This window comes from Calidris pugnax, unplaced genomic scaffold (genome assembly GCF_001431845.1).
Source record: "Calidris pugnax isolate Ruff unplaced genomic scaffold, ASM143184v1 scaffold44, whole genome shotgun sequence".
Classification (NCBI taxonomy): Eukaryota; Metazoa; Chordata; class Aves; order Charadriiformes; family Scolopacidae; genus Calidris; species Calidris pugnax.
Genome location: NW_015094506.1, coordinates 44,463,099 through 44,489,225, shown reverse-complemented (window position 1 = coordinate 44,489,225; position 26,127 = coordinate 44,463,099). Strand labels below are relative to the sequence as shown.

General features: G+C 38.8%; 1 protein-coding gene across 3 annotated transcripts in view; it reads right to left on the bottom strand.

Annotated features, from left to right (window-relative positions):
- Positions 1-26,016, bottom strand: part of ATXN7L1 (ataxin 7-like 1) — a 116,706-nt gene extending 90,690 nt beyond the window's left edge. For all 3 annotated transcript variants that reach the window (XM_014963826.1, XM_014963825.1, XM_014963827.1), the window contains exon 1: positions 25,790-26,016. In XM_014963826.1, coding sequence (XP_014819312.1) covers positions 25,790-25,808 — 19 coding nt within the window. In that variant the 5' untranslated portion in view covers positions 25,809-26,016. The remainder of the gene's footprint in view (positions 1-25,789) is intronic.
- Positions 26,017-26,127: the final 111 nt, after the last annotated feature.

Below are 26,127 nucleotides of genomic sequence, written 5' to 3'. Positions count from 1 at the left end.
CACATATGCACTTTACAAGCAAAACAATCTGCAGCATTCAAAAGCTGACTGAGCAAATTAAAGAGAGCACTTTCTATGCAGCCACGTATATCAATTTCTATATTTATTTTTTTCCCAATAATCACCTGGCTTTTTCCAATCCCCAAGCCCATTGCCAAAGGTATTTCTGTTTTGTTACTTCGCTTCTCCCTTCAACAAAATTCAAGGGCAAGAACACCTTTTAAGAACTCTCTTCTTAACCAAGATGGAAGGTGTCAGCTTGCTCTTAATCAACAGCTGGATATTAAATGAAAATGTATTGTTTAAATGCATTGTCTAAAAGGACAGAAATAATTCTTATGCCAGTTCTCTGTGCTTTTTCTGTATTGCCTCCTACACCTATAACAGCACTTCTCTTCAGGAATATTGCCTCTCATGTAACTTCTCTCCTAGAAGTTACTTTCAGATAGACTTTCAATAAGATCATATTTTCCCTTCACACAATTCCAAATGAATTGGATTTTATTCTCTTTCTCATTGGCAAGCAGATCGAAGTATGACTTTAAGTGCTCAGCTGTGCTTTTTTTCAGTTAGATGCCTTTACACTAAAGAAAACTATATGAGAAAAAGTTAATTACAGATAACAGGATATGGAAATATGAATGAGAAACTTTTTAACCAAAGTCCAAAGATACAAAAACGCTACAGCAAGGCCACCGTCAGGGTGGTGAGACACTGGAACAGGTTGCCCAGAGAAGTTGTGGATGCCCCACAAGTGTCCAATGCCAGGTTAGATGACGCTTTGAGCAACCTGGTCTAGTAGAAGGTGTCCCTGCCCAGGGCCGGGGGGTTGGAACTAGATGATCTTTAAGGTCCCTTCCAACCCAAACCATTCTATGATTCAATAATTCTACGACACTTTCAAAAATTTACAGAGAGAGTCTAAAGAAGCCTACCCATCTACCAGTACTGAAACAGCAAAAGAAAGAAATGAAAAAAGCAATGGAAGATACATGTGCTACTTGCATCTGTCAAAGAAGAAGATTTTCTGCACTTGTTATGCTGCACAGCACCTACTCATAATACAAATCATCAGTTTAATATTGTCACTCAAAGGCATATACGCTAATATAATAAAAGCTATTAATGGGCCTTTTTTCTTTTAATGAAAGAATGGAGCAGTTTATTAGTTCAATCATGCTATTGTTCTATTTCAATGAATGCTGCTCAAGTCATATTCTGACCAGCAACTATGTAATTCTCACTATATAACAAACAAAAAATGATGCAACAATTTCATTTCCACATTCTCAAACAGAGACTTGGAAAAGCTTCAGTTGTCTTTGGAGCTGTTTTGTTTGTTTCCTGGACACATGAAAAAGGTGGCTTTTGGGGAATGAACGACTCAAAATACAGGAAAATAAATGTCTTTCCTAATTTTAATCTTAAGTATATGACTACTACAAGGATCTTTCCAGTTCACTTTTCTTCACAGCGTTACCTCACTTTCCTCTGCTTGGTAGCAGCAATGACTGAACTAGTACTTGGCTAGTACTTCAGGGGATAACTCAAATACCACAAGGTAACATTTCTGAGGCTTGAGAAATCTTTCATTTGACACCTGATCGAGGTTAGGATACGAAGGGCTCAAACATTTTCGCTGGGGAGCTAAGAACACCCAAGGCCCACACACAAAGAAAACTGCACTGAGATGAAGGCAAGCTGTTGAAAACGGGTCTGCTCGGTGCCTGTGTTAGGTTCTCAGCACAACTGCGCTAAAGGTCAGCAACAACACTTGCTGACATGACCTGGTCCCAGAAGTGATGCTTGCACCAGCCTCCCAGATTAATCTCACCCACCTAACAGCTCACTGACATCAACAGACCACTTAACACTCCTCATGCTGCAGCCTGATGCCTGTCAACTGTGCTTCGAAGGAATCCCCCTTCCAGCATTGTACTATTCTGTGGATTTGGGTGTAGCAGAGCAATTGTTCATTTATTTCTGAGGATCCGGGTGTAGCAAAGCAGTTATTAATTTATTTTGTCCAGTATTACAGTGTTGTGCCAGCTCTGCAACAGTTAAAAAAAATAACAAAAATCAACTAACCAGTTCTGTTTAAAGACTGATTATTCACGTGTTTAGAATCCACATTTTTTCATCTTTTCTTCAAGTCTGCTGTGCTTACTCCATGATTTACCTAATTGTGGGGTCATTGGAACAAGAGGTTTCCTAGATAGAGTCCAAGACACAGCTTTTCAGAGACACTCTCAATTCTCTGGCGCACACCTGCCTTCAGCAGTGATACTGCCTTGAATAGACAGAAGACAAAGGAGATAGAGAAGCAAAAATGCACTGCCTTATCTTATGTATTCAAGGTACACTGCAGTATCGTAAAGCAATAAAAAGTCATCAAGATTCATGGACAGAGACCACTTAAGAGACCTTTTCACCAACCCCATTAAACAGAAATATCCCCCCACTATTACAAGGAAGAAACCTCACCCCCATTTACTGTAACAGTATGGGTCCTTGGAGGGATCTTACTAATTACTGTGCAATCCAACAGACAGGACAGCGGACAGAGGAGTCAAACCTTCATCACTTACTGGGAAAACCTTTAGCCAAGTATATTGAAGTATATTGAAGTTTTAGTGTCCTTCCCTGTACATCAGGATGAATTATGTACATTCTAATTAAGCACTTTCAAATGTATTGATGAAAAGCACACAAGAAAATAAGTATATCCATTTTTATACATATCTTAATATATGTTAACACCTCATCCGCAAGTTTATGTGATAATTACAATGGCGTGACACCTAATTCCTATCAACATTTCATCTGGAAAAAACCCACCGGTATTACTACTTTTCCAAAGACTGAGTTCAACAGAATTGAGCTTCAGAAAAAAAACCCAGAAAGTAGCCTAAACACAGTACACAGCCATGCACCTGAACATCTGTCCACTGAGAATTGTTTGCATGTTCTCCAAGTGGAACTACATCAAGCATCAGAAACAAACTCTGGAGCTGAAGCTCCTTGTGTGAATCTGAAGCTGCTTCAGCATGAAAGAGGTACAGATGTATCTGGAGGGATGCAAGGTATCTCAACAAAGGACTGCACCGCGTACGCTGTGGCACCCCCACCTCAGGGATCTTGGCAGCAGTTGGGTGACAGATTAACGTGGTGCATGGATTTAATGAAGGGTAAATGAACACCATGCCAGACAGAACCACTATTCTAACCCAAGGAGCCTGTGAAATTCTTTGTTAAGGAGGCTCAATGTCCAAGACTAGAAAAAAGGCAGTATGCACTAACACCCCACTCAGCACAGTACAGGAAATAACCATTTACATCTGTCAGGGGCATATTCGGAGTATCCCTCACCAAACCTCCAAGTGATGTGCACCTTTCTTCTGAATCTCCTGTTTGCTAGACATGGGAGTTCTGTTGAACTCTGTATCTGAATGGCATGAGACACCACTTGCTAACATGAACTCCCTGTTAATGAAACTTCTAATGATCTATCCCACTACTCTGCAATTAAATACCATCCTGTTTCTGAGATTATTGCAAATAGTCTTTCCAACAAGTTTCCAACAAAAAGGATATTCCATAGTTATCAGAGCAGGGAGGTTGAACGGTCCATGTATTTTTTTCAATTATTCACGACAGAAAGCCTCTGCCTAAGGAAAACTCTTAAATCCAGAATACATTTTCTTCCACCATGTTAAAATATAAAGCACGTTCAAAGCTTTTGTCACAGGAAGAGGATTCCTAAAGCAGTTTCATACCTCAAAGTGCATTTGTTCTTTTAAGTCTCTAAGTTCAAGTGCAGTACATCATTTGATACCTAAACAGAGTCAAATGGCCACACTTTAAAACCACCCTGTCAATTGTGAGCATTAAAGAGTCAAAAATCTCTGTAGTTTATAAAACTGAGCTCTTTTAATTTTGATTAGAACAAGATGTTTCTGCAATGTAAAAAGCCACCAAGAGCTGTAAAAAAAAAATTTAAAAAAATCACTAACTACATGGAAGCACATACTCTGAGTAAGTTACTAGGATGTATAGCTACTGCATAACTATACAATAGAGTTAAGGCAGTCTGGATACCTTACCTATAAATTTCTTTACTGATTTAATGAGTTTCTTTAATGTCTGAAATATTACTTTATAACTTTATCACTCAATATCTACATTTGCAATACTTGAAGTATACTTGTAACATTGCTTTAACTATTAAAAATCTTGTAATACTACCATATTTTCTCAACATAGTTTTACATTCTATGATTAGTGAATAATAAAAAAGAGTTGTTTTTTTTCTTCCTGCCTGTATTACCCTAAACTCTTCATAAACACAAATCAGAACTTGCTAATTACAATTATATTTCTTTATCACTTCAGTGGAAGCAGTTTCCATTTCATGCACCAGCTGAATTTTACAGCTAAGACTACCAAAGCCATCATCTATTAAATTCAACAACAATACACTAACAATTTCAATGGAAAACATGGGCATAACTAAGATCCAACCCTGGATTCAAAATCTTAGTCTAACTGAATGTACATAAAGTAGGAAGATTTAGTTCCACCTAAGAGTCATATTTTACATCAAGGAGAATGTTGCAACTATTTACCACTTAACAGTTTAGAAGCTGGCCATTTGGCCATTCACAATTAATTTATTTTGGTTCAGTATCAACATGGTAGCTACTAGAAATTAACAGGTGACAACTCCCCTTGTCAAAGAAAGGGGGGGAAAAAAGAAAAAGAAAAGAAAAAAGGGAGCAATAATGAAAAAGAAATTATAATACAATAAAAATCACTAGTAAAAATCATTCATCACCAGTTAATTACCAAAACATGCCCCAATACTTATTAAAATAACATACTCATAGCTAGCTCACAATCACTGTTTACATTCCAAGATAATTTACAAGTGCTTTACAACTGCATGTTTCAATAACCTTACAAGGACTTTTATTCCTCTGTGGAAACAGAGCATTACAAAATGTCATACTTGCTAGAAAACGGCTGATGAAATTGTGAATAAAATCATCTCTGCTAAAATTCCACCAAAAAGATATGCTATACAATAAAGAATTAAAGCATTCCTCCCATGTGAACACTTCTTATTTGCAAAAAAATATTTAAAAATTTATGTACTATTTTTTGTAGTTCTATTGTCAACTGTTATTTCACACACTGGAATCATATTTCACTTTATAAAGTTACAGAACGAACATACCAAGGCCTAAACTTGTATTTTACTGACTGGATTACTGTATTATCCTCATGACATATGCATACAAGGATATCAGGATCTCCTTAAGAGACATACACTGAATTGACTGTGTGGCTTTCAATTACATTCAGAAGACTCCTAGATTTTACAATGTCCAAACATAAATGAAAAAGAAATGTTCTCATTTTCAAAATAGTCAATATTCTGGACTTTTAAGAAAGGCTTTTAGACACGTATGGTGAGCAAGATCATTCATAATGAGAGCTATCCCAATGGCAATGAAAACTTTGCCCTCTATTTTGCCGTGCGGAGTGCTAACCACACATACCAAAGGAACTGTAAGCCATCAGTAGCCCAGACACAATCAAAACTCGGGACACTCTAAGCAAACAAAAACTTAATCATTTACCACACTTCTTGATTCCTTCAAACAGATTCTGGCAATTTGCAAGCTCCCACAGTATTCCCATTAGGCATATCTGAAGCACTTACACATAAAGCAAATTAGGCAAAAGGGCACGCTGCTAGCCAGGACACATTCCCCGAAACTTCAGAAGATACACTCCCAGAACTCTACATGGTGTGAAACCCCCCCTGATCCTCTTCCCTATCCTTCTTCTCCAGGGTGATTTCCTCTCACCTCTGGCCCTCTCTGCCCTTTCACTTGCCCAAATCCCCCCAATTTAAAGGAAACCTATGGCAAAAAATGCCAGGAGCAACTCAAAACCATGTAAAAGAAGATATCATATACAACAGAAAGTTCCTTGCTGCAAAATGTCTCGCTGAACCAACTCCACAGCAGCACTCTGACTTTGCTCTCATAAAAAGAACATAATGAACTGATACATGCTAAAGTGAAGGAAAGCTTCCTTCAAGCTATGGAACATATACAGTAGCATCAAATTGCTGCTCTGCCAGCAGCTTGGATCTAAGAGCGAATTCTGAGGAAAAAACCCACACAATTCAAAGCTGAGGCTTCAATACACAGGTTAGTAGAGTGCAGTTCCACAAATATTCCTATATAAATAATGCACTCCGAGGCATGTTTCGCCAGTGCTGTCTGGACAGAGACCTGGATTTTGCTAAGTACCCAACTTTGCTGGACTGCAAGTACAGCAAATTTTTACACACAACAAAAGAAAACAACAACAACAAAAAAGCACAACCATTGTGATGACAAAATCTCTTACATAAGATAGTCCAGTAAGACTGGCACACTTGGGAGAGATATGGAAAAGCAGGTTTTCTCTTCTCAAAGGAAGAACTAAAACTGAACTTGCCAGCAGCAGTGCAAAGCTGTGGCTGGTGTCCATCTCCAAGTTCCCACTGGGACCTCTATTACCCTGCTCTTGATAAAAATATCAATGGTCACACAAGGCGAGGCAAAGGGGATGTAGCCTCTGTACAGACACAACTTGCTACAATGTGTAAATAACAATATATACATCCTTGGGGAATGTTGTTGAAAATTCACAGATTCACAGATGTGCCATGTGCTGCAATTACTTGCAGATTTTAAATTTTTTTTTTACTTATTTCATCCTCATACAATCTCCAAATGAAGGTGCATCTAACCAAAGCACTCCAGCAACACAACCAGAGATTTATCTTTTATGTTTGGAGCAAGTCACTTGGCCTCTCCATGTTTCTGTTTCTCCATCTGTGACACTTCACAGAAAGCTTGAGAGGCTTAATTTATTAGCAGCCTGCCAAGTGCTTTAGACAAGTGTGTTACTAAAGCATTGAAACCGGATTCATTGGTCCTGAAAGGGTAAACCCTTAGTTAAACCAAAATAAAACCTACAATATCCTTAAAGGAAGACTAGACTTTTCAAATTCCTACTACCATGTTTACCTTATTTGCCTATATAAAAAAAAAAAAAATTCTAAACTTTATGTATTTTATTACAGTAGGATATCGGAGATTTGACTTTCTTCTGAACCCCCTTTCCCTCCATTTACTGTTACAGTCCTGGAGGAGGTGATAAGCAGAGAGAAACGTCATAAAATGAAAGTGACACGTGCTCAGTCAGACTCACTGTCCCCAGGCCACAGGGGAAGACCTCTACACATCAAGGCCCATCAGCAATCTTTAACTGACACCAGATGTCAATTTGATACAGGTTGTCTGATCAGGGCACAAAACAGCCCGGATGCTAATACAGACAAGGGCAAACTGTTCTCCACACCTGCAGAAGACAATATATTAGATACTGTCAGTGAAGTATTTAAGCACTAGACTTCTACCAAAGCAGCATCTATGTGCAAGTTTTGTATCGATACAGACCCAAGGTTCAGGCTTTCGCCCTTTTGTAAATGTTGCTTTTGCTGCAGTATCACTGAGAGAATTCTCATGAACCCATTCCCGGCAAGAGAAAAAGTCTACCTAAAATACTGTCAATGCACAAGGATCTATATACATATATATATATACATACATATGCATATATTGACCAACTCCCAAAGACTAGTTTGACTTAAGAGTATATAATATATACTTTATATAGCTAAACCCAGTTGCTATAAGAGACAGCTAAAACAAAATAAGAAACACAAGAGACTGATAAATAGCAGCACACTGATTTCTTGTCATTTTTCAAATTATTAAAACATGAATAGCCAAATTAGACAAATATTCTCCAATGTATCACAAATTAAAACCAGCTTTCATTTAGGCAAAAGACCCCCAAACATGCTGAATAAAAGTTGTAACATCAAGATCAGTGATGCCTTGAAAGAGGGTCATTTTGAATCACCAGATACTTAAGAAAAATCTGAAAACCCAAACCTGATTACAGAGAATTTTATAAATATATGAATATATGTATACACATATTCATTTATTTTTAGGATCTCCGCTGTAATCAGCCTGTAGATTTTCAGTACATAAATCTGGCAAACCTGCAGTGCCATCCTTCTTGCTAACCTTTTTGTGTGCTTTGGATCTTTTTCAGACTGCAAATGTATATTTGTACTACACTTTGCTGCTAGTTTATCCAGCACACAATTTAAAACATGGCCTGATGCAACTCTCAGAATTGTGCACTAGGTCTCTGCATCCTTTAGCTCTTCAGTAGAAAGTATTTCAGTCCCACACTTCCAAGTCTACACTGCAGAACCTACCCTGCCTATAGCATTCTGAAGAATAACTACAGTTAAAGTAACATTTTTTTTTCTGCTCCTGACAGGCCAGTGTGGCTCTCTCTCAGCAGGCGACTGCAAGTAATAAAGTTCAATCAGTCACTCAGAGATGAAAGAGATGGAAGTAGTCCTCTCCTGGAGCTGGCATCTGACCTACGTGCTACATCAAGTGCATACTGTTTAGCAAAAGCTAATGGGCTTCACATCGCTGCCACTCTTCAGTGTGAATCACTGGTGTCAGTTGTCTCCTGCAGAAGCACACCTCGACATTTTGGTAAGCAGAGTGGGGAAGAGAAGAAAGGCTTCTTCATAATCAATAGACATCAGATTGAAACACATGGTTCAAGATGCCTCTTGACAAGCAGGACATTGATACAAAAAGCCCAGGAATTACGCAGAATGGTTTGGTGCCATCATATGCTATAATGAGGCTCTGAAGCTTGTTTTTCCCAAAGCAAGTACAACTTCTGGAAGATGATGGTCCTGATCCATTTAGTTTTTGAGACTGTGGCTTGACAATCTAATGCATGATTTTTTTCTACATTTACCTTGTTCCTGTAGAAGGCAAATGAGAAATAAGAACTTTGGAGCCTCTTAACTTCCTGCTTGAATAACAGTGACAAGGAACACTACCTCACAGAAAGGTGAAGCCTTGAGCTTTCTACAGTACAATGGAGTTTCCATACATTTTAAAGATCTTTATCTGACAGCAATAGTGAGATAGATCCGTCTAATGTAGCCCATCAAACCACTACCTTGGCTGGTCACACTATGAAGGCAGAATAACTTCATCTGACAGCTTCATTTTTAACAAATCTGTTCCTACTGCAGTGTGTCAGTCGTCTTCTTGAACTCCTGCTTTCAGACTAGAAATTACCCTTTTAGTGCCTCATTTTAAAGTAAATATCACCTTTTGTTGTTGCATAGTCTAAATACAATTTACCTCAATGCAGATATGGACTAAATGATGCTGGGAAGGTTAAGTGGACCAATCATCTGTTTGATTTTAGCATGGTTGGTAGTATCCTGTAGAGAATACTGGCCTAATGGTAGATCCTGGCCTAATCCAACATTTGTGAAATTGTGGACAGAGGGATCTACATAGTGAGGGGACCGTGACAGGGACACTCGGTCCAACATTCAGTCCAGTTCGCTACACAGGTGACACACTAAAGGTAATCCAGTGTGTAAACTTCTAAATATTTTGTAACTACTCAGCTAAGAAGTGATGGATCAGACACTTGTCAAGCTGTGCCACCTTGTCAAAGGCAGTAACAAGCAACTGAGGAAGATTCAGATTCCCTGTACCTTTAGAACCCCTGCACGGTACTACTACAAGGTAGGAGAGGACATGCATAACCCTGCACATTTCTGACCAGAAACAGCCTGAGCTCATGCACAGAGAATTCGTATAGGTCTAGAACAGAACACACACCAACACACATTTGGAGCAAACCTCATCTTCCAATTCACAGTTTGTTTTAGTCTTTCCAACTGCAGGAAAAAAACAAACAAAAAGAAAACTATCTATTCTGCACTCCTGAAATGCTTCAGTTTTTGTTGGGTGTCTGGGTCCAAAAACCTAGCGTTTCATAAAAAGAAATCCAATATTGCATTTTTTCTTTTTTAGAACTTCAATTCATGCTGTCTTCTTTTACAATTTTTTGGAGCCAGCAATACTAGCAAGGGGATGAGGCAGGAGAATTTATAAACCTGAGATGCAGCATACACTTGCTTTCCACTCATTTTGTATACAGTGCTTACACGACCACTGATGCTGGGGAAACCTCCAAAAGTGCGTATTCACTGAAAGTAGGTTAGGTGCTTCCTCTAACCCCACATACACAACATCTCTCATCCAAGTTGAATGGTACCTCAAATCAGCATTGATTGGCCTTGCTGTGGGCATAACCAAGAGAACAAACGACACTTTCACTCAGACTAGTGACAATTTTACAAGAAAGAGACAAACCAAACGATGCAAGTGCTAACATCTTCAAAAGATCCTTATTATTTTGCAAAACCAGGACAAAAAGAGTTCTCACACAATTAGTTAGAAATTAGAGCCTCTTACCTTACAATAAAGATTGATCTGCTATGTCTTCATAATCACATGGACAAAAAGGCAGCACGAGGAAAAACATGTTAACAAAGGTTGCTTTGCAAACAAAGTAAAGCCAGAGAAGGCATTTGGGCCCAGCTGTCAGTAACATGAATTTACAGCAAGAAGGCACAAACTATCTGCAATGCTTCCGAGAAGGCTAACAATTCTATTGGTAAATGATTAAGTTATGCTTAGAATTAATGACTGGAGAGATATTTGTGGTTTTGATTACCAGGAAAACAGTAAGGGAGAATGGAAGCTGTTACTTCCTCTTTTACCTGCTGTTAAAGGACAGTCCCCTCTCACCCATCTGGCTGGAAAGCTGCCGTTTTGCTTTGATCAACTCATCTTTCACATGAACTTCTCTTTCAACAAAAGAAGCATTAAAAATGTATGAAATTTTAGGGAGTAGAGGAATTAAGAACAAAAATCTTCTTTATGATCTGTACTGAATTTCTATGTTAAAACAGACCATGGAATTTCATCACATTATTCTGGCTTCAAACTCGAGCTTTCTGGCCGGCTAAAGCATCCTTCCTTGGAAAGCACCAGGGTCTTATGCAAGGATTTTGTGCAACAGAGTCTACTACATCCCTTGATAAGCTGTTCCTCCTTAATTGTATCATTAGAAAACTGCACCTTATTTCTAGTCTGAACTGATCTAGCTTCAGCTTTCAGCCATGAGAATCCCCTTAATCTAGCTGACAAAGAACTATCTAACTGTCAGATACCTTCGCCCTGTCTAAGTACTTACAGACTTACCAGGTAGCCTCTACCGTCTGTTGATAAACTAAATAGATTGAGCTTCTTAAATCTTCCATTCTAAAGCTGATTATCCAGACCTCAAATTAATGTAGATTTTTCTGAACTCATTCCAGTTTTTCCAACACCTTTTTAAAGTGGTAACTGGGATACAGTATTTCAGTAAAGCTGTACAAAAAGTAGTAGTATTCACCTCCCTCCTACTCTATTTCTCAGTCATGCAGTTTCAGTCTTCTTCAAGACTGCTTTGCACAGCAATACTTACATTAATCAACTCTCTATGGTAATTCTTCCTTCCCTACTTATATTCCATAAACTAAGTTCTTCTTAACACAAGTTCAGAATGGACCATGACTAAATTTACTTCTCTTTGTTATACATAAAAAATATTTTTTTTGTTTTAACCTCAAATGCATAAGCTCTATGTATTATGGAATGTATGGATTCATTGCCTGTATTTTACAAGAGAAAAACTGCAGAGAAAAAGATTACATTGCAATCATGTAACAGTTACCCAATTTAGTAGTTTGAAGAGGTAGCTTTATTTTACTCAATAAACTCACCACTCCCAGCCTATTTTGCACTATGGCATTCTGATGCTCACTTGTATATTCACCTCTTGAGGTGTTGGGTGGCCACAGTAGATTTTATTTTCAGCAAAATCCAGTAGGCACAAGGAAAAATTGCTTCAGGCTAGAGACAGTGTTCTACCAGACAAAAGGCAGAGCTGCAGGCTAGTCATGGAGGATTTGCTAATGTTATAAATCTACCCATGTAGTGAAAATTAATTGCCAGTTACAATCTTCAATTACTACTGTATCACCAGCTAGTTTCCTTTCCTATCTTGGATGAAAAAAGAATTCAAGTGAAATTATGAAGTATCTAGGATGACCAATTCCACGAACAGAAACAAAAAACAAACTGCCAAAAAAAACCCAAAAAAGAGATTATAAAATCACATCCTATCATATCTGGTAAAGCATCCATAGTCCTCGCTGGCAGAGCAGGTGCAAAAAAGACAATGCTAGTGATGTCTGCACAGGAATGGAGCAAGTAGACTACCCTTTGGAGTGGTAACATCAAATTCTACTTTTAAGTAATTTTAAAAAGATAGAAAAGCACCCCACTAGTACTTGTGGTGACTGGCTAAAATACAGTGAAGTACTGTGGTTTTTCCACTATCATAAGAACTGCCCTATTCTAATAAACTTGCTTTCAGTAACTTTTCTTTGGTTGAAAGATTAACACCAACAATGTATTTTGAAAGATGGCAGTCTTTGATGAAAGTTTAAATTTAATGAGCAAAATCTGGGGTCAATGGGTGCATCACCTTTTGCAAACTGGTAAACAAAGTGCTAGTTAGTAAAGCCTGTCAAGACCTCTCACAGAGAAGGGTAACATGCTTTGGTCATTTTGCCTGTTTTGTGTTTTGCTTGGTTTTTTAATAAGAAATACATTCTACGTACCTGTATTCTCTTTGTAATCTAGAAATCAGGTGTTGTTCCTTTCCTTTCCAAATAATTACGCAATACCATATTTCAGTGAGGACTGGATTACACCCTATCAGTACACAGAAGGTTTACAGCGTTCTTTCATTTAATTGCTGTGCAGGTAGGGTTAGGCTTTCAGCAGAAGCCATATTTGCATTCAAAGATGCCCCTGCACCCTTTCAGTGACAAATGGATTAATTTCTGCATATACCTGGTAGAACACTTTGGGCCTTTTTCCAAGGAAAGGTGATCTATAAATATTATCAGTAGTCAACTTGTTTATTCTCTCATCCCATTCACTCACCCTCTCTGCCTCTCCTCACACTGACAGGTGGGCTGTAGACATGAATGACATTTCATACCCTTCCTCTGAATATGCACACACTGTCCGATTATTACTCAAAGCAACTTGAATACATGATTTTGAACACAGGGAAATTCTCTCTCACAATCTCATAATATTAAAATGAAAAAAGCTTTTAAAGGCCCTCTTGTTCTGCGTATTATTCTCATAGCTCTCTATGCTTGCATATGGCAGGTCAGAAATCTGCCATGAAAAGCCCACATTCAAGGAGTTCTCCTGAAATAAATTCAAACTTCAGAAGAATTTGGACACAAGAGACTTACTCTAAGGTTGAAAGTCCATAATAAGAGTCAAAGCAGCTCAGAATTTTTCATGTCATTTATCCTCTGATCCTGTGATGTACAAACAAATGGGCATAAGAGAACTAATTCAGCAGGAGGAGTATGAAAGAATGATAAATGTTGTTGCATACACAATGTGTTAGCTTCTCTTCACTTTCTGTCTAGTATCAAAACTAGGGCACCGTTCAAGAGAACAGATGAGGTTGAAGCCTAATAAAAAAGGGAATGTTTAAGTATTTGAAGAACAGAGGGCATGTTTAGGGAACAGAGCTAAGGAAGATTAAGATTTATCTTTCAATATTTATGTTATTTTTGCAGTTTGGCAATTACAATTAGTTTCACTTTCCAGCTCCAAGACAGTAAGACAATATTAGTAAAAGGGGGAGATTTTATTTGTAAAAATAAACTGCTTTCACTAGAAATCTCTTCTGTGCACTACTTTCCTGTATGCTATACTATCAGCTTTGATGCCTCCTTCCTCCACATCAACTAATTATTCTCTGCCTCCTTCAAATTCCTCCTTAAAATAGCTGCCTGCGTGAAATTATTCAACATTCATAGACTGATTTTTGTCTTCACAACATACACTCCTTATGGCTTTGTCTAAAGTGCATTATAAGCTCTCTGAAACATAGACCATATCTGACTGTTTTTTAAAGCTACCAGTTTTATAAGTTACACCATTTGAACACGTTACACATCTCTTTAGAGCTTTTCCAAATGTATCCTTAATAACAATAAATTGAAAAAAAGAAAACAACAAAAACCAACACACAAAAACTCACATTCAGGATAAACTCTGACCTTCCAGGAAAGCGATAAATAGCTTATAATAGCTTTGACTTGCAAAAGAGCTTGGAAAACAATCAGAATAGTGACAGGTATCTTGAAAAGCTGGAAACAATAATAAATGCCACAAAATAAAACTTGTAGCATTCCCCCCTTCAGAGATGCAGCCAAGAATATTTTTTTCTGATGAACAAGAAATCCAAAAATATGTAGAGCTGCATTACCCCTTTCAGAATCTAAATGCCTACAAAGCTTGGTAACGTTCACACCCAGTGTGTTGTGAGTTATGAGAATAGCTGAAGAAAATACACACCAAGCATAGAATGTACAGCCCCTTACACACAGCTCACCATAATTTCAAGAGCTTATACATTTTTTCTCCCATTTCTCTTTATATGTTTCCATTGCCATGTGTTTGTTTTCTTAGTATATTTGCCCAAGGTTCCCCAAGTTTTCTAAAAAGCCAAAAATAAAACGAAAGGATGAATATATATTAGAATCACAAAACTTTATGATAGTGCACAAAAAACCCTGAGAGACCCTGAAGACAAAATCTGAAGACTTTTTTTTTTTTTTTTTTTTTTTTTTTTCCTCAGTTACTCTGCAAGACAACGGGTATAAGCTGTTGGGATGACTGAATATTAATAACATACAGGGACAGGCAGAAAGTTGCTTGGGAAAGGCAGGCAAGGGAACGCGTAAAACCTTCTAAGTCAAAGGATCAGCTCAATCCTCTGTGCGTGAGCAAACAACTCTTTCCTGCAGCACTCTCCTCTTCCTGTCTCCTTCCTTACACAGATGTTTAGACCTACTAAGGAGACATGAAAACCTCAGATTAACTTCTTAAGCACTGAAGACCCTGCATCATGAATGACAGCCATTCCATATAACAGCTCAAAAATCAAAAAGTCCTGCTTTCTTAAAAAAATAAATAATAATTTTTAAAAAGTGCTGTATCACAAAGCATGCCTGCCTGTAGCACGTAGACAGCAACAAGCTTGCTTTTTCCTGCAGGACAAGCAAAAGCCGTACAACCATGTTTACTGCAGCACCGTGCCCAAGCTCCGATGATACACCCTGTGCGGTACAACATCAGCTGGGACCCAGTCCATGATCATGAAATCCTATGGCCTTGTCTTGGCTCTGAAAGCAGGAAGCTCAGTGACAGTACGTGACAGAACACTTAGACATATTATCTATGTATGATGCACTGCAAAGAGCAGAACTAGTGAACAAGAAACCAGCAAGCAAACTGAGTTCATGTCCATCAGGCGATGTGATAGGTATGACCAGTTACCAAAGCATAGAAGCATTCTGCTGCCACCCCCATGATCTACACTCTTCTCTCTTCTTGGAGAAAAGGCCTCTGGATTTCTCCAAAATGCTGCTCTTCTTCAAGGCTTTGAACTTTCTCAAAGGCACAGTATGGATTCAAGCATGAATTTACCATAGAGCACAAAAACTGCCAGCAGTCTTTTCTCTAGTCATCTCCAAAAGAATCTTTCATCTGAGAACCTGACTCAAAAGCTGACCTGGCATATACTTAATGGCCTCAATTTACTCTCTCAGTACCACTTATTATTCCCATCCCATTACTTCTGATACCCAGGACTCCACCCTCTTTCACACTGACATAGTATTTTTTGCCCTTTTTGTTTCCACCCTTGACGGCTTTTGCTTCTCCTTCTCACAACTAGGCCCAGCTTCACCAATCCTGAACCCGTGCTCATCTTAAATATCCATTTCCTTCACTTTATTCTTGCGTGCCCTAGAATTTGCAGTGGAAAAGGAAAACAGTCTGGAAATGAGGTTATTGCACATTTTCTCTCTCTCTCCTGCTGCTTACTAAGCTGTGCTATTCCTCCGGTTGAGCTGAACCCACACCTGCAATTTCAGCCTTTCTTCCTCCTACTTTTGACTCACTCCTCAAACCTTCTCTCTTGTATCCATTTCTTTCCCCACAATAGACTGCAAATATTTATTCCAAGAGAAAGCCAGAAAACATAATAATCATTTCACGTTCTCCCTTCCCACTCCCTTTCTCTTCATTACGGCTCTCCCTTCCTCCTTGTACCACAGACACTAAACACATCTGTCCCACTCCTCCTGCTCGCCGCACTCACATCACCCCACACCTCCCATCTCCTTTCTCCTCTTGCTCTGACAGAACAGCAGCACAGCAAGCCCTTCCCATGTTTGGAAATCTACCTCTGACCCCTTGCTTCTCTAGCCACACTACCTCTCCTTCTATCCTTCTCTCACCTCTAAGCTCATTATGAACTAATGAACTGTTCGATAACAAATTAGACTTTTAAAGACAAATTAACTTCAGCCTGAACTCCCTTCAGCTGTCCCTTGTACCACACTGAAACCATTTTCATTAAAATGTCTAAAACCCTTTTACTATTGCAACATCAAAATAATTTAACCATTTCCACCATCTATAACCTTTGTGTGTTTTTCATAAAAATTATATGCATTTCTCCTTTTGAAGCATTTGTTCTCCTTTCCTGACTTTTGTGACTTTACTCTCTCCTGCTTCCCTTCCTCCCTGTACCACCACCGTCGCAGGTAACCAGAAGGCTCCTCTTTGCTTTTTTGTCTTCTAGTAGGGCTCCATTGAGCTACATCTTTTGTCCCTTCCCTTATGTCTGGAAATTTCATCCACAAACTCAGCTCCTAAGGAGACAGGTCTCTAAATTAAAAAAATCTCAGCCTATCTTTCTGACACCTTCTATCACTAAGTAGCTGTCAGCTTCAGCTCAGTACAGCTAGAAAAGAACTTAGATCTCACCTCTCCCACCCTCTTTTCTCCACCTCCTTTCTTGATTGCTGTGGACAGCATTATCATCTTGCCCATCATTCAGATATTAAATACTATGTCATCTTTGACAGGGACTTCTCTCTTGATCTGTTTGTTCAGGCTATGGCCGTATCTACATGACTCTTCCAGTCTTGTGTCCTTAGGACAAAGTCCTCTCTAAATGTTTTCAGAGCTAAAGGTTTGTCTGGACCTTCATCTCACATTAGTTACTAAGATTTTCTTCTTTTTTGTCTAGACAAACATTATTCTGCTTGTTGACATTGTTCCAAAAGTTATTTCCTCTATATTGTCATACTAATCTACCAGTATTGTCTCTGTATCCTTCTATGCGCAATCCTTCATTCCAGCCTTCAACACTGGGAATGACTCACCTTTGCTCTCCAGGCTCCTCTGTCTTATCTATACCATACTGTCCACAGCCCACTTGCTGTCACTCCATTTGCTCACATTTCTAGTTGACTCATGATGTAAGTATCCATTTACTAAGGTTTACAACCAGTCTGAATTTTCATTCAGGTCATCTTCCACACTTGAGTAAGGACACCTTCCAAGCTTTTGCAAAACTACTTCACTGCCCTCTGAACATTGCCATAATGCTTTCTTTGCCACAGTTCTAAGAAAGCCACTTTAGCTTTAGTTAAATTTAGTCTAGCACCTAAGTGCTTTTGTTTGTCAATATTAAAACTTCTGCTTTGTCATATATTAAAAGATTAGTTTTCTGCAGCATAACAATTTCACAACACAAACGCATACACCCCTTCCTCCCTGCGCTGGTACCCTGCACAGTCACTGATGGGGCTGCTAGGCATTGGGATCATGCAAATAATAATATTGGCTCCCTAATCACGGCAGTAACAGATGAATTACTTATATTCATGCAGACCATTGTCCTCTGGCTGTCTCCATTATCAACCCCAAACAAACAAGGTTTTGGCTCTGTCAGTGGCTGTTGTGGTGGCGTGGGTCCAACAAACTTTTCAGATTTAAATCATCAGTAGCATCCTGTCTCAATGACACGCAGCTAAGAGCAGTTTAAAAAAATAACTAAATATGCTAACTACCACCTGATAATCTAGCTAATCTGGACAATCACAAGAGGCCAGCCTAAAGGCCACTTGAGGACAGAATACTTATCAGAGATCCAAAGATGAACACACATGATTATTTACTGTTCTATAAATCTCTGCTTCCATTCTGATCATTTCAGCTCAGCACAACAACAAGCTCAAGTCACTTTATTCTCCCACTGGAGAGGTTCAGTCCATCCTGTTTTGTCTTGCTAGAGAAGACGCTTTTGATTCAACAAACTTGTCAACAACCATTACTTATATGATGTTAGCAGTGTTCAAATATAATTTCCAATTCCCAGTATCTGCCCACCCCCTGTCTAGCCCCCTGCAGTAGGAAAAGGAAGAGAAAGACTGACTATACAGAAAGCATCAAACACTGCACATTAGAAAAAAATTACAAACAAAGCAAACAAAGAAAAGAGCACAGCTAAGATCACTACACAGAACCAAACCCCATGAACTCTTGCCCTTTGACAATCATTCTTATGTCTTGCTGTTACTTCATCAGTCTCCCTCCTGTCTCTTCTGCTGAACACCTGCTCCAAGGGAACGGAAAGGGAAGCAAGCCTCCAGCCCCTGTGTGCTGTGCACAGCTCTGTCACAATACAACTGCTTCCGTTTTACAGATGATTCAGGAGGGGCCTGGGGATTAAGTGAAACTGCACTAGACGTACTTTGGTACCAGTGGTTGGGCAGAATCTAGAATTTTGTCTTCAAGTTCTTTGCTACTTCTGGCTGATGCTCTTTCTGATCTCGGCAAACTCTGCTTATTTTTTGCCAAACACCACACATTTCATAAATGCATGTACACAGAAACCAACAAGCAGCAAGACCAAATAATTCTAAAGTCTAACTGCTGTCAAGAATACAGATAAATAGGAAGATGTGTTGGGCTTAAGGGCTGCGTTATTAAAGCAACTTAGTAATTTATGAAAGGAAATTGCTGAATAATAACAACTGAATATAAGACCAAGAGCAATCAGAAAGACCGCTTCTCCAGCAACATCAGTGGCTTTCAAGAATAACTTTTAATAAGCCATGCAACAAGTTACGACAAAACCACTCCCTTAAAATCATCAACATTCAACTATAAAAAGGTACAAAAAAAAGGAAAAAGAGAGAAATGATGCATGCAATACTTGGTTTTCCTCTGCCCCACAGCAGTCTTAAGTAACTGAGCAGGATTACATCTCCAATCTGAGTCAACTTAGACAGCTGCACAGCAACATGATAAAAAGACTAGATGGTTTTACCCACACAGCATCTATCATTCTCATCCAGCAAAAGAACCATCAAAGACTTCTTGCTATAAGCTTGCTGAGAGACCTCTGTCAAACACCTTTACTATATCATGAAAGGATTCACCACAGGTTTTTTACCTAAAGACACCAGCTTCACCTGGCATCCTGCACCACTAACTCCTGAATCAACTTTTTCAAGGACAAGGTGAAGAACTTAAGCATCAAGTTGAACTTGGAAGACAGAGAGATCCAGTAACTTAATCCATGCCCATATAAACTGAAAATCTTTCTTGCTAGTTCTTCCAAAATTACTCTTAATAACAAGTTGCCCTTATGGTGCAGTTAACTCTTTAAGAAATACTCATATCTATATACTATTTTTATGGAAGGATATCTTTCTTAATAATGCATGCAGTGTTATAAACCTAAACTTTCCCTGGGACTATCAGAAACTTACACTGGGTGCCTACAGAACTCCTGTGATCCACAACTTAAACTCTGATTTGAAACATGTTTTCTGTAGTATTTTCCACTGCTCCCATCTCATACACCTCAGCTTTGGTTCAATGGCTAACATTTTTTGCCCCAAAGGTAAAATCGAACCTGATAATGTCTAATTTTTAATTAACTAAGAACAAAAAGTCCATTTCAAGGAAATTACTCCATTCCACAGTGGAAATGGTTCAATTCTTGTGTAGTCTTTGTTATATATGGAAGCCTGCATTTCATCTATAAACTATTAACCACAGAAAGGCAGATCAACCAGAAAACACACGTATGTTTTTATATCTCAATCCAAACGAGATACAAGAAGTCATTTCACTTTCTCACTGTGGTGACAACAGGGCTTGGGGTATGCTCTAGTAAACATGTCACTTCCCTCTCTCAAGTCCTGTTATAAATTACAACAAGTAGAAGGAATGTCAGAGACAGATCTTTAGTGATAGTGGTGTCAGTTGACTGAAAACCACACATGGTTTCCCCACCAGTGTTCAAAAGAGGTACCTTAAATTAAAATAGACCTAACCTCTTCAGAATTACTGTTGCACAAATACTGGGAGAAATATCACCTGAACTCCATCAAGATATGTGCCACCTAACAGAACCAGAATTTTTAAAGAAGTCATTTATAGAACAACAGCTTTAAATACATACTCAAAAACATCTTAATCCTGATTCAAAACACAGAATGTCTGATCAGAGAGCCTTACCATTACTCCACTCTTTTTATCCAGTGTGTGGGTTGATGAAACTAAAGGACAGCTTTCAAAAAATAACTATGTAACTATGAGGATAAACTACAATTCTGACTAAATTTCTGGGCACAATCATACATAATGTTTCATTCTTCCTCTGTCACCATTCCTTGAGACACATTAAATGAGGTGACAGCCACAACTAGGAGCCACACCACGCCCCTGCAGAAGCTGTCCATGCAGCAGGGGGGAAAAGACTAATAAAAAAAGTCAGTCAGATATCATACGCTAAACTGATCACACATTTAAACACTAGAATGCACTCCAGAATTCAATCCCACCGTGATTTCTCATGCGAAGGAAAACACCCATGGGGACCTTTGCTCACTATTCTTATTCCCAACATAAAGATAAGAATGACAAGAAAAAGTTTCTCTTGACAGCAGCCACAGTTTTGTACCCTGCCAATTCTCAGTTATTTTACTCATCAAGCTCCACCTGAATATTACACTTGTTCTTAAACGGATATCTCTGGAAGACCTTTATTAGCTCACAGGGAAGAGAAAGAAAATTATACAACGTTCACACCTCTCTCTTGCCCACTGCAAAACCAAAACCATCACCAACCCCAAATTATCAACCAAGTCAGCCTAAATTCAATGACCTCAACTCTTTCTTCTGGGGTATGTGTTTAAAACTATGTTTATTCTTTCCCTCTCAGCCCTCTCCAACACCCCCTGCCACCACAAAAAGGTGAAAGATGAAGGCGGCTAAGAAAAAGAAGAATGTCTTATTCTTCAATTTTTGTTTGATATGCTTTTAAAGGAGACAAACAGCACCATCAGGAAACCACAAGTAAACAAAAAAATAAGTAATAATTAAAAAAAAAAAATCAACTCCAATCCCTATGCTTACATTAACCAGCTGGTTTTGTCGTCTCCTCTTCTTTCACAATCTTCTCATAAATAATTTTAGTTCTCTTCCCCTTGCTTTTCAAAAAATAGAACATTGTACACTACATGCTTTTTTTCCTACAGAAATGTTCTCTACCATCTCCTAACATCCTTAAGCTTCTTATTTTGCACGAAGAATGACAAAATCATCAAGATATTTTTTCTGAAGAACAAAAAAATACTGAAAGCAAAACTAATCAGTATCCCTTCAATTTCCTTCTGGTGTTGCCAAAGGATTTACCAAAAAGCTTTCCATCAGATATTGATGTGGGAAGTCAAAATAGGTAAAATATATTGTAAACAACTACCCGACAGATTTAAAACTCCAGTTTGCATGTGTAATCATCAAGTAAAATGGTCGAATTTGGGGATGCACAATAAGGATAGAGAATCTCAAATTTAACACATCAGAAAAACAGGATAGAATTATTTATGTAACATCCCTAACACTAAACAATAATGAGTCAGTATCGTCAGTGAAAAGACTACCTAAGACAAAACACACACATCATCAGATTGAAACCTCAATAATACAAACCCACTGAACTGAGAAACTGAAGTTTACTACGACACCAAACACCCAGATACTGATCTAAATCCCAAAGGTCATATTTAACCCTGCTGTAGTTAGTGAAGATACATGGGATATCTTTTGCTCCACTACAGCCTGTGCCTACCTAAAGATACTCTCAGTACTCAATGCTTGCACATTTGCTAAATCTATTATTAATAAAAGTTCTGTAAGTAAGACAACAAAATTCACATTCTTCTACTATTTTTTTCTGTATGAAATAAAACATAAGTCTCCAAAATTAATTTAAAATCAGTTACAGATTATGACTGATAATAAAAGATCACTGTACCTATCTCAGGCATACAGCTACTGTGACTTCTTACAGGACACAAATTGACAAATAAATGAGACTCCTTTTACTAAGCATGCTACGTAGAAGAAAATCTTCCGTTCTTCAAACATGCCATTCAACCTTTAAAAATTCAATATAAGTTCTAAATGCTTCTCCAATTCTGATAACCCTTCTTTTAGCTAAGCCGGTTGGTTGGTAGTGATTTGTCAGATAAGTTACACAATACTGTTTCTGCTTCCTGATTAGATAGGCAGATAAGTTTATTTTTCTGGCACAAACATCTACGCATAAAATTTTTCATTTTCTGTGAACACTTGCAACTTTGCAGTCCTCTCTCCCCAAATCTACACGCCAGGAAAAGTCAACCATGGACATACTGCATTTGCTAAAGGAAAACATGAAGTAAGTATTAGTATGCAAAAAGCAATTCCGTCTACAAAACTGAACAAACGTTCAGGAAATTTCTCTCCCTCTGTGCTGCCTACATGCACGCTGTAGAATAAAGGAAAGCAGCGAGCAATATTTATGTGTCTTTAATTCTGCCCTAAAGATGGGGCAGAGGGGACATGTGGCCTTGGTGCATCTCTCACACTACAGAAATGAACAGCACAGCCAGACTGTGACCCCTTTGCCCAGGGATGTGCTAAGAAGTATCAGCCACTTTGGCAGGTGGAGATTTGGCAGTGTTTCTCCTCACTGTCACCAGGGAATCCTGCTTTCCAGGTCCCCATCTGGGTCAACCAGAGGAGGAAGAGCAGCCCATCACCTTAAAAACATATAGTACACAACCAGAAAGGAGGCAGCGATGGAGGCATGAAGTTAGCTGGAAGCACTTTTTGACACCTGACATTTTTTTTTCTACAAAACCAAAAAGTGAAACACCTTGTCCTAGTCTGGAAGAGACCACCATCTTCCCACCCCTTCCTTCACCATGTTCTCCACACACAGTTTCACTGGTCTAAAAAGGCTCCTTGCTTAACTGCTTGCAAGTGAAGGGCCACATAAATCTGGTTGTATCAACTAAAGTTGACAAAACGCAGACAAATATTACAGGATCAGATTTTACGCTGTCTTTATCAAACAGGACAGTAATTTTTGATACCTTAAAGTCCTGTCTGTCTGTCATCCCCCAGTTACCATATACATGTAAAGTCTAATTTTTCTAAGACACCACTTATAATATTCTGGCATTAAAAATGCCATAAGAAGGCCTACTCAAATCGTAAGATTGCAAAGAAAAATGAGCTGGGTTGAGTATCAAGACCTACCACAATCACAACCCTGGTCTACGAACAAAGCAAACAAAAAAAGTCAACATGTCACACGACAGATGTGTGCAAGATCAGAACAAGCGCACAAGTGTTTCTGCAAGTACACCAGCAATGTTTTCTGCAGACCAATCTAACTCTTCAAATTCTCCCCACCTTTATTAATAAGGATAGTGAGGCTCAAGGAAGATTTACAGTGGGTGTTCAGCCACACAGATGGGTGTGGTGAAAACACCTGTATTAACAGACTGCTTAAGTGAATACAGTAAAAACATTTCAACACGTACTAATTATTTCAGGCTTTGTGAAAGCTCTAAGTGATCCAAAGCAAGTTACTACTTGGAAGCAATAAAATTCCTAAAGCTTTTTATTTTCTAAATATAACAGTCAGTTTGGGTTTTTTAAACAGTAATACAATGTAAGTTCTATAAAAGCTAGTACGTGCTTCACACCTGTCACTATCATAACATCAGCAATGACATTACACTTTGTTCAGAAATAATTTTTCTGGATAGTGAGTTTAAATAGAGTTTCTTTGATGGAGTCTCTAACCTCCTCCCCCCCACCCCCACCCCGGATAAGCAATGAGAGACTAGATCTGATAATCTAAACTGAATCATTCTAGGAAATAATTTGCATATTAGGTATGGACTAAGGAGTACGGTCGTGTTTCAGTCTTTATGTCTCAAGTAAGCTTAAAACAAGAATTTGTGTCCAAAGACTTCTAGACGTAGAAGATTTAACCTCAACAAATTAAGTTTCTTATGAAGGCCAAGCTCCAGTAGCACGATTTTTGTTCAATTACTTTTGAATTAAATGTTACTGATAGACATATAAGCTCTTTGAGCCTTGAACCTGTTACCTATAAATACACTACATGAAAATACCAGTTCTGCCTCTACCTTATTTTTGGGCTGGCAAAAAAGAGAGGTTCAGGCACGTAAGAATCAAGATAGGAACACAATCAAGCTTGGCATCTCCATAAAGGTCTTTCAAAAGGGAGGTTTTATGGTATTTTAAATAATTTTGTTTAATGTGTACTCCACGCAATTTTATAGTTTATCACACAAATCTACGTTACTGATTAATTCATTCTTTTTTCAAGAGCTTGTTTAGAAAACATAAGATTCCTTTAAGCTGCCAAGATGCTAAAATTAAACGCACGTGTAATGACAACTATAACATAACGAGAAACTTAACATCATTGCAGAATATATATTACGACATTACAGGTAATAGCGGGATTTCTCTCAGCATCAGTAAGTCACACCGAAGTTTCACTATGATGGGATTGTTTGTTATGAACTTACTTCACTAGAAATATTTTTCATTACAGAAAGGTCGTATATATACATATACTACTTTCTCAACAGAACAAACAGAAACCTATGTGAAAATACGTCCCAAATCCTTTCACTAGTTGCATTAGGTACTACCCCAGCATGATGTTAAGGACACATATTGCAAACAAAATGTGTGGATTTGATTTGCCTACACTCACCACTAAAGTTTCTCCTCTTGCAACTGACAAGAGCTGTGTCAGGCATGGCATATGAACAAATACCATTAGCCTGGAATTTGCCTGTTCACACTTATGGTACCAGAGAACCTTACGGCCCAAGTGACCTATTATATTTGGTTTTGTATAATATGCATGGCTTAGTCCCATGTAAGATAAGATTAGACGTTGGCTGCTCAGCTGACTGTAGGTCACACTCGGCAGTGAGAATGAAATAATAAAATGCGACTTGAGGTAAAATGAATGAACTCAAAGATCACAACAGGCCATTTTGTCCACAAGTGAAAATGTTTTTCACTACCTACAGTCGCCAATGATAACGTAACATTTAAAATTGATGCACGGGTTTATGTGCTTATCTTCACGCAGAAGCAAGTGAAGTGTTGCACCAAGAAGGGACAGGGTCCTCGAAAAAAATCCAATATGGCCACTGATGCGTCGTTGTCTTTTGACTTAAAATCGCCTTATCTTTTACCATGTCTGTCAGTCGCACGCATACACCTGTTATACTCCTACTTCAAAAGAAGTTGACACAGTGACAGTCATCTGCGTGTATCCAACCTTGAAACATTCTTCACAGCAGAGAGATCCACATGCTATCAGACTACCCTGTCAAGGCCAAACCGCAGTCATCCACAGCCACCAAGAGACAGACAGGTAGAGAGGTGTGCCAGCGCTAGCCACTTACCTTCTTTATTAAGCCTCATAACCTCCCTGCTTTTTCCACCCTCCTTTCCAGTCTCTTCTAGATCTACACCTGCAGAAGAGAAGCAGAGTCAGGAAGCGCCGAGGGCCCAGGGGTGTGCATTTATTGTTTGGCGGGGGGAGGAGGAGGAGGAGAGGTGAGGAGGTGAGCAGTGTTTCTATTTGCAACAGCAAAAGCACAATGGTCGGAGCATCTGCCAGGGAGCGGAACCGCCGGGCCCCCCGCGGCAGCACCCTCCGCCCCCACCCCTCCCCGCAGCATCCTCCGGCCCCTCCGCGCCGCGCATCCTCCCCCTCGCCCCTTCCCCCCCCGCGGCGCCG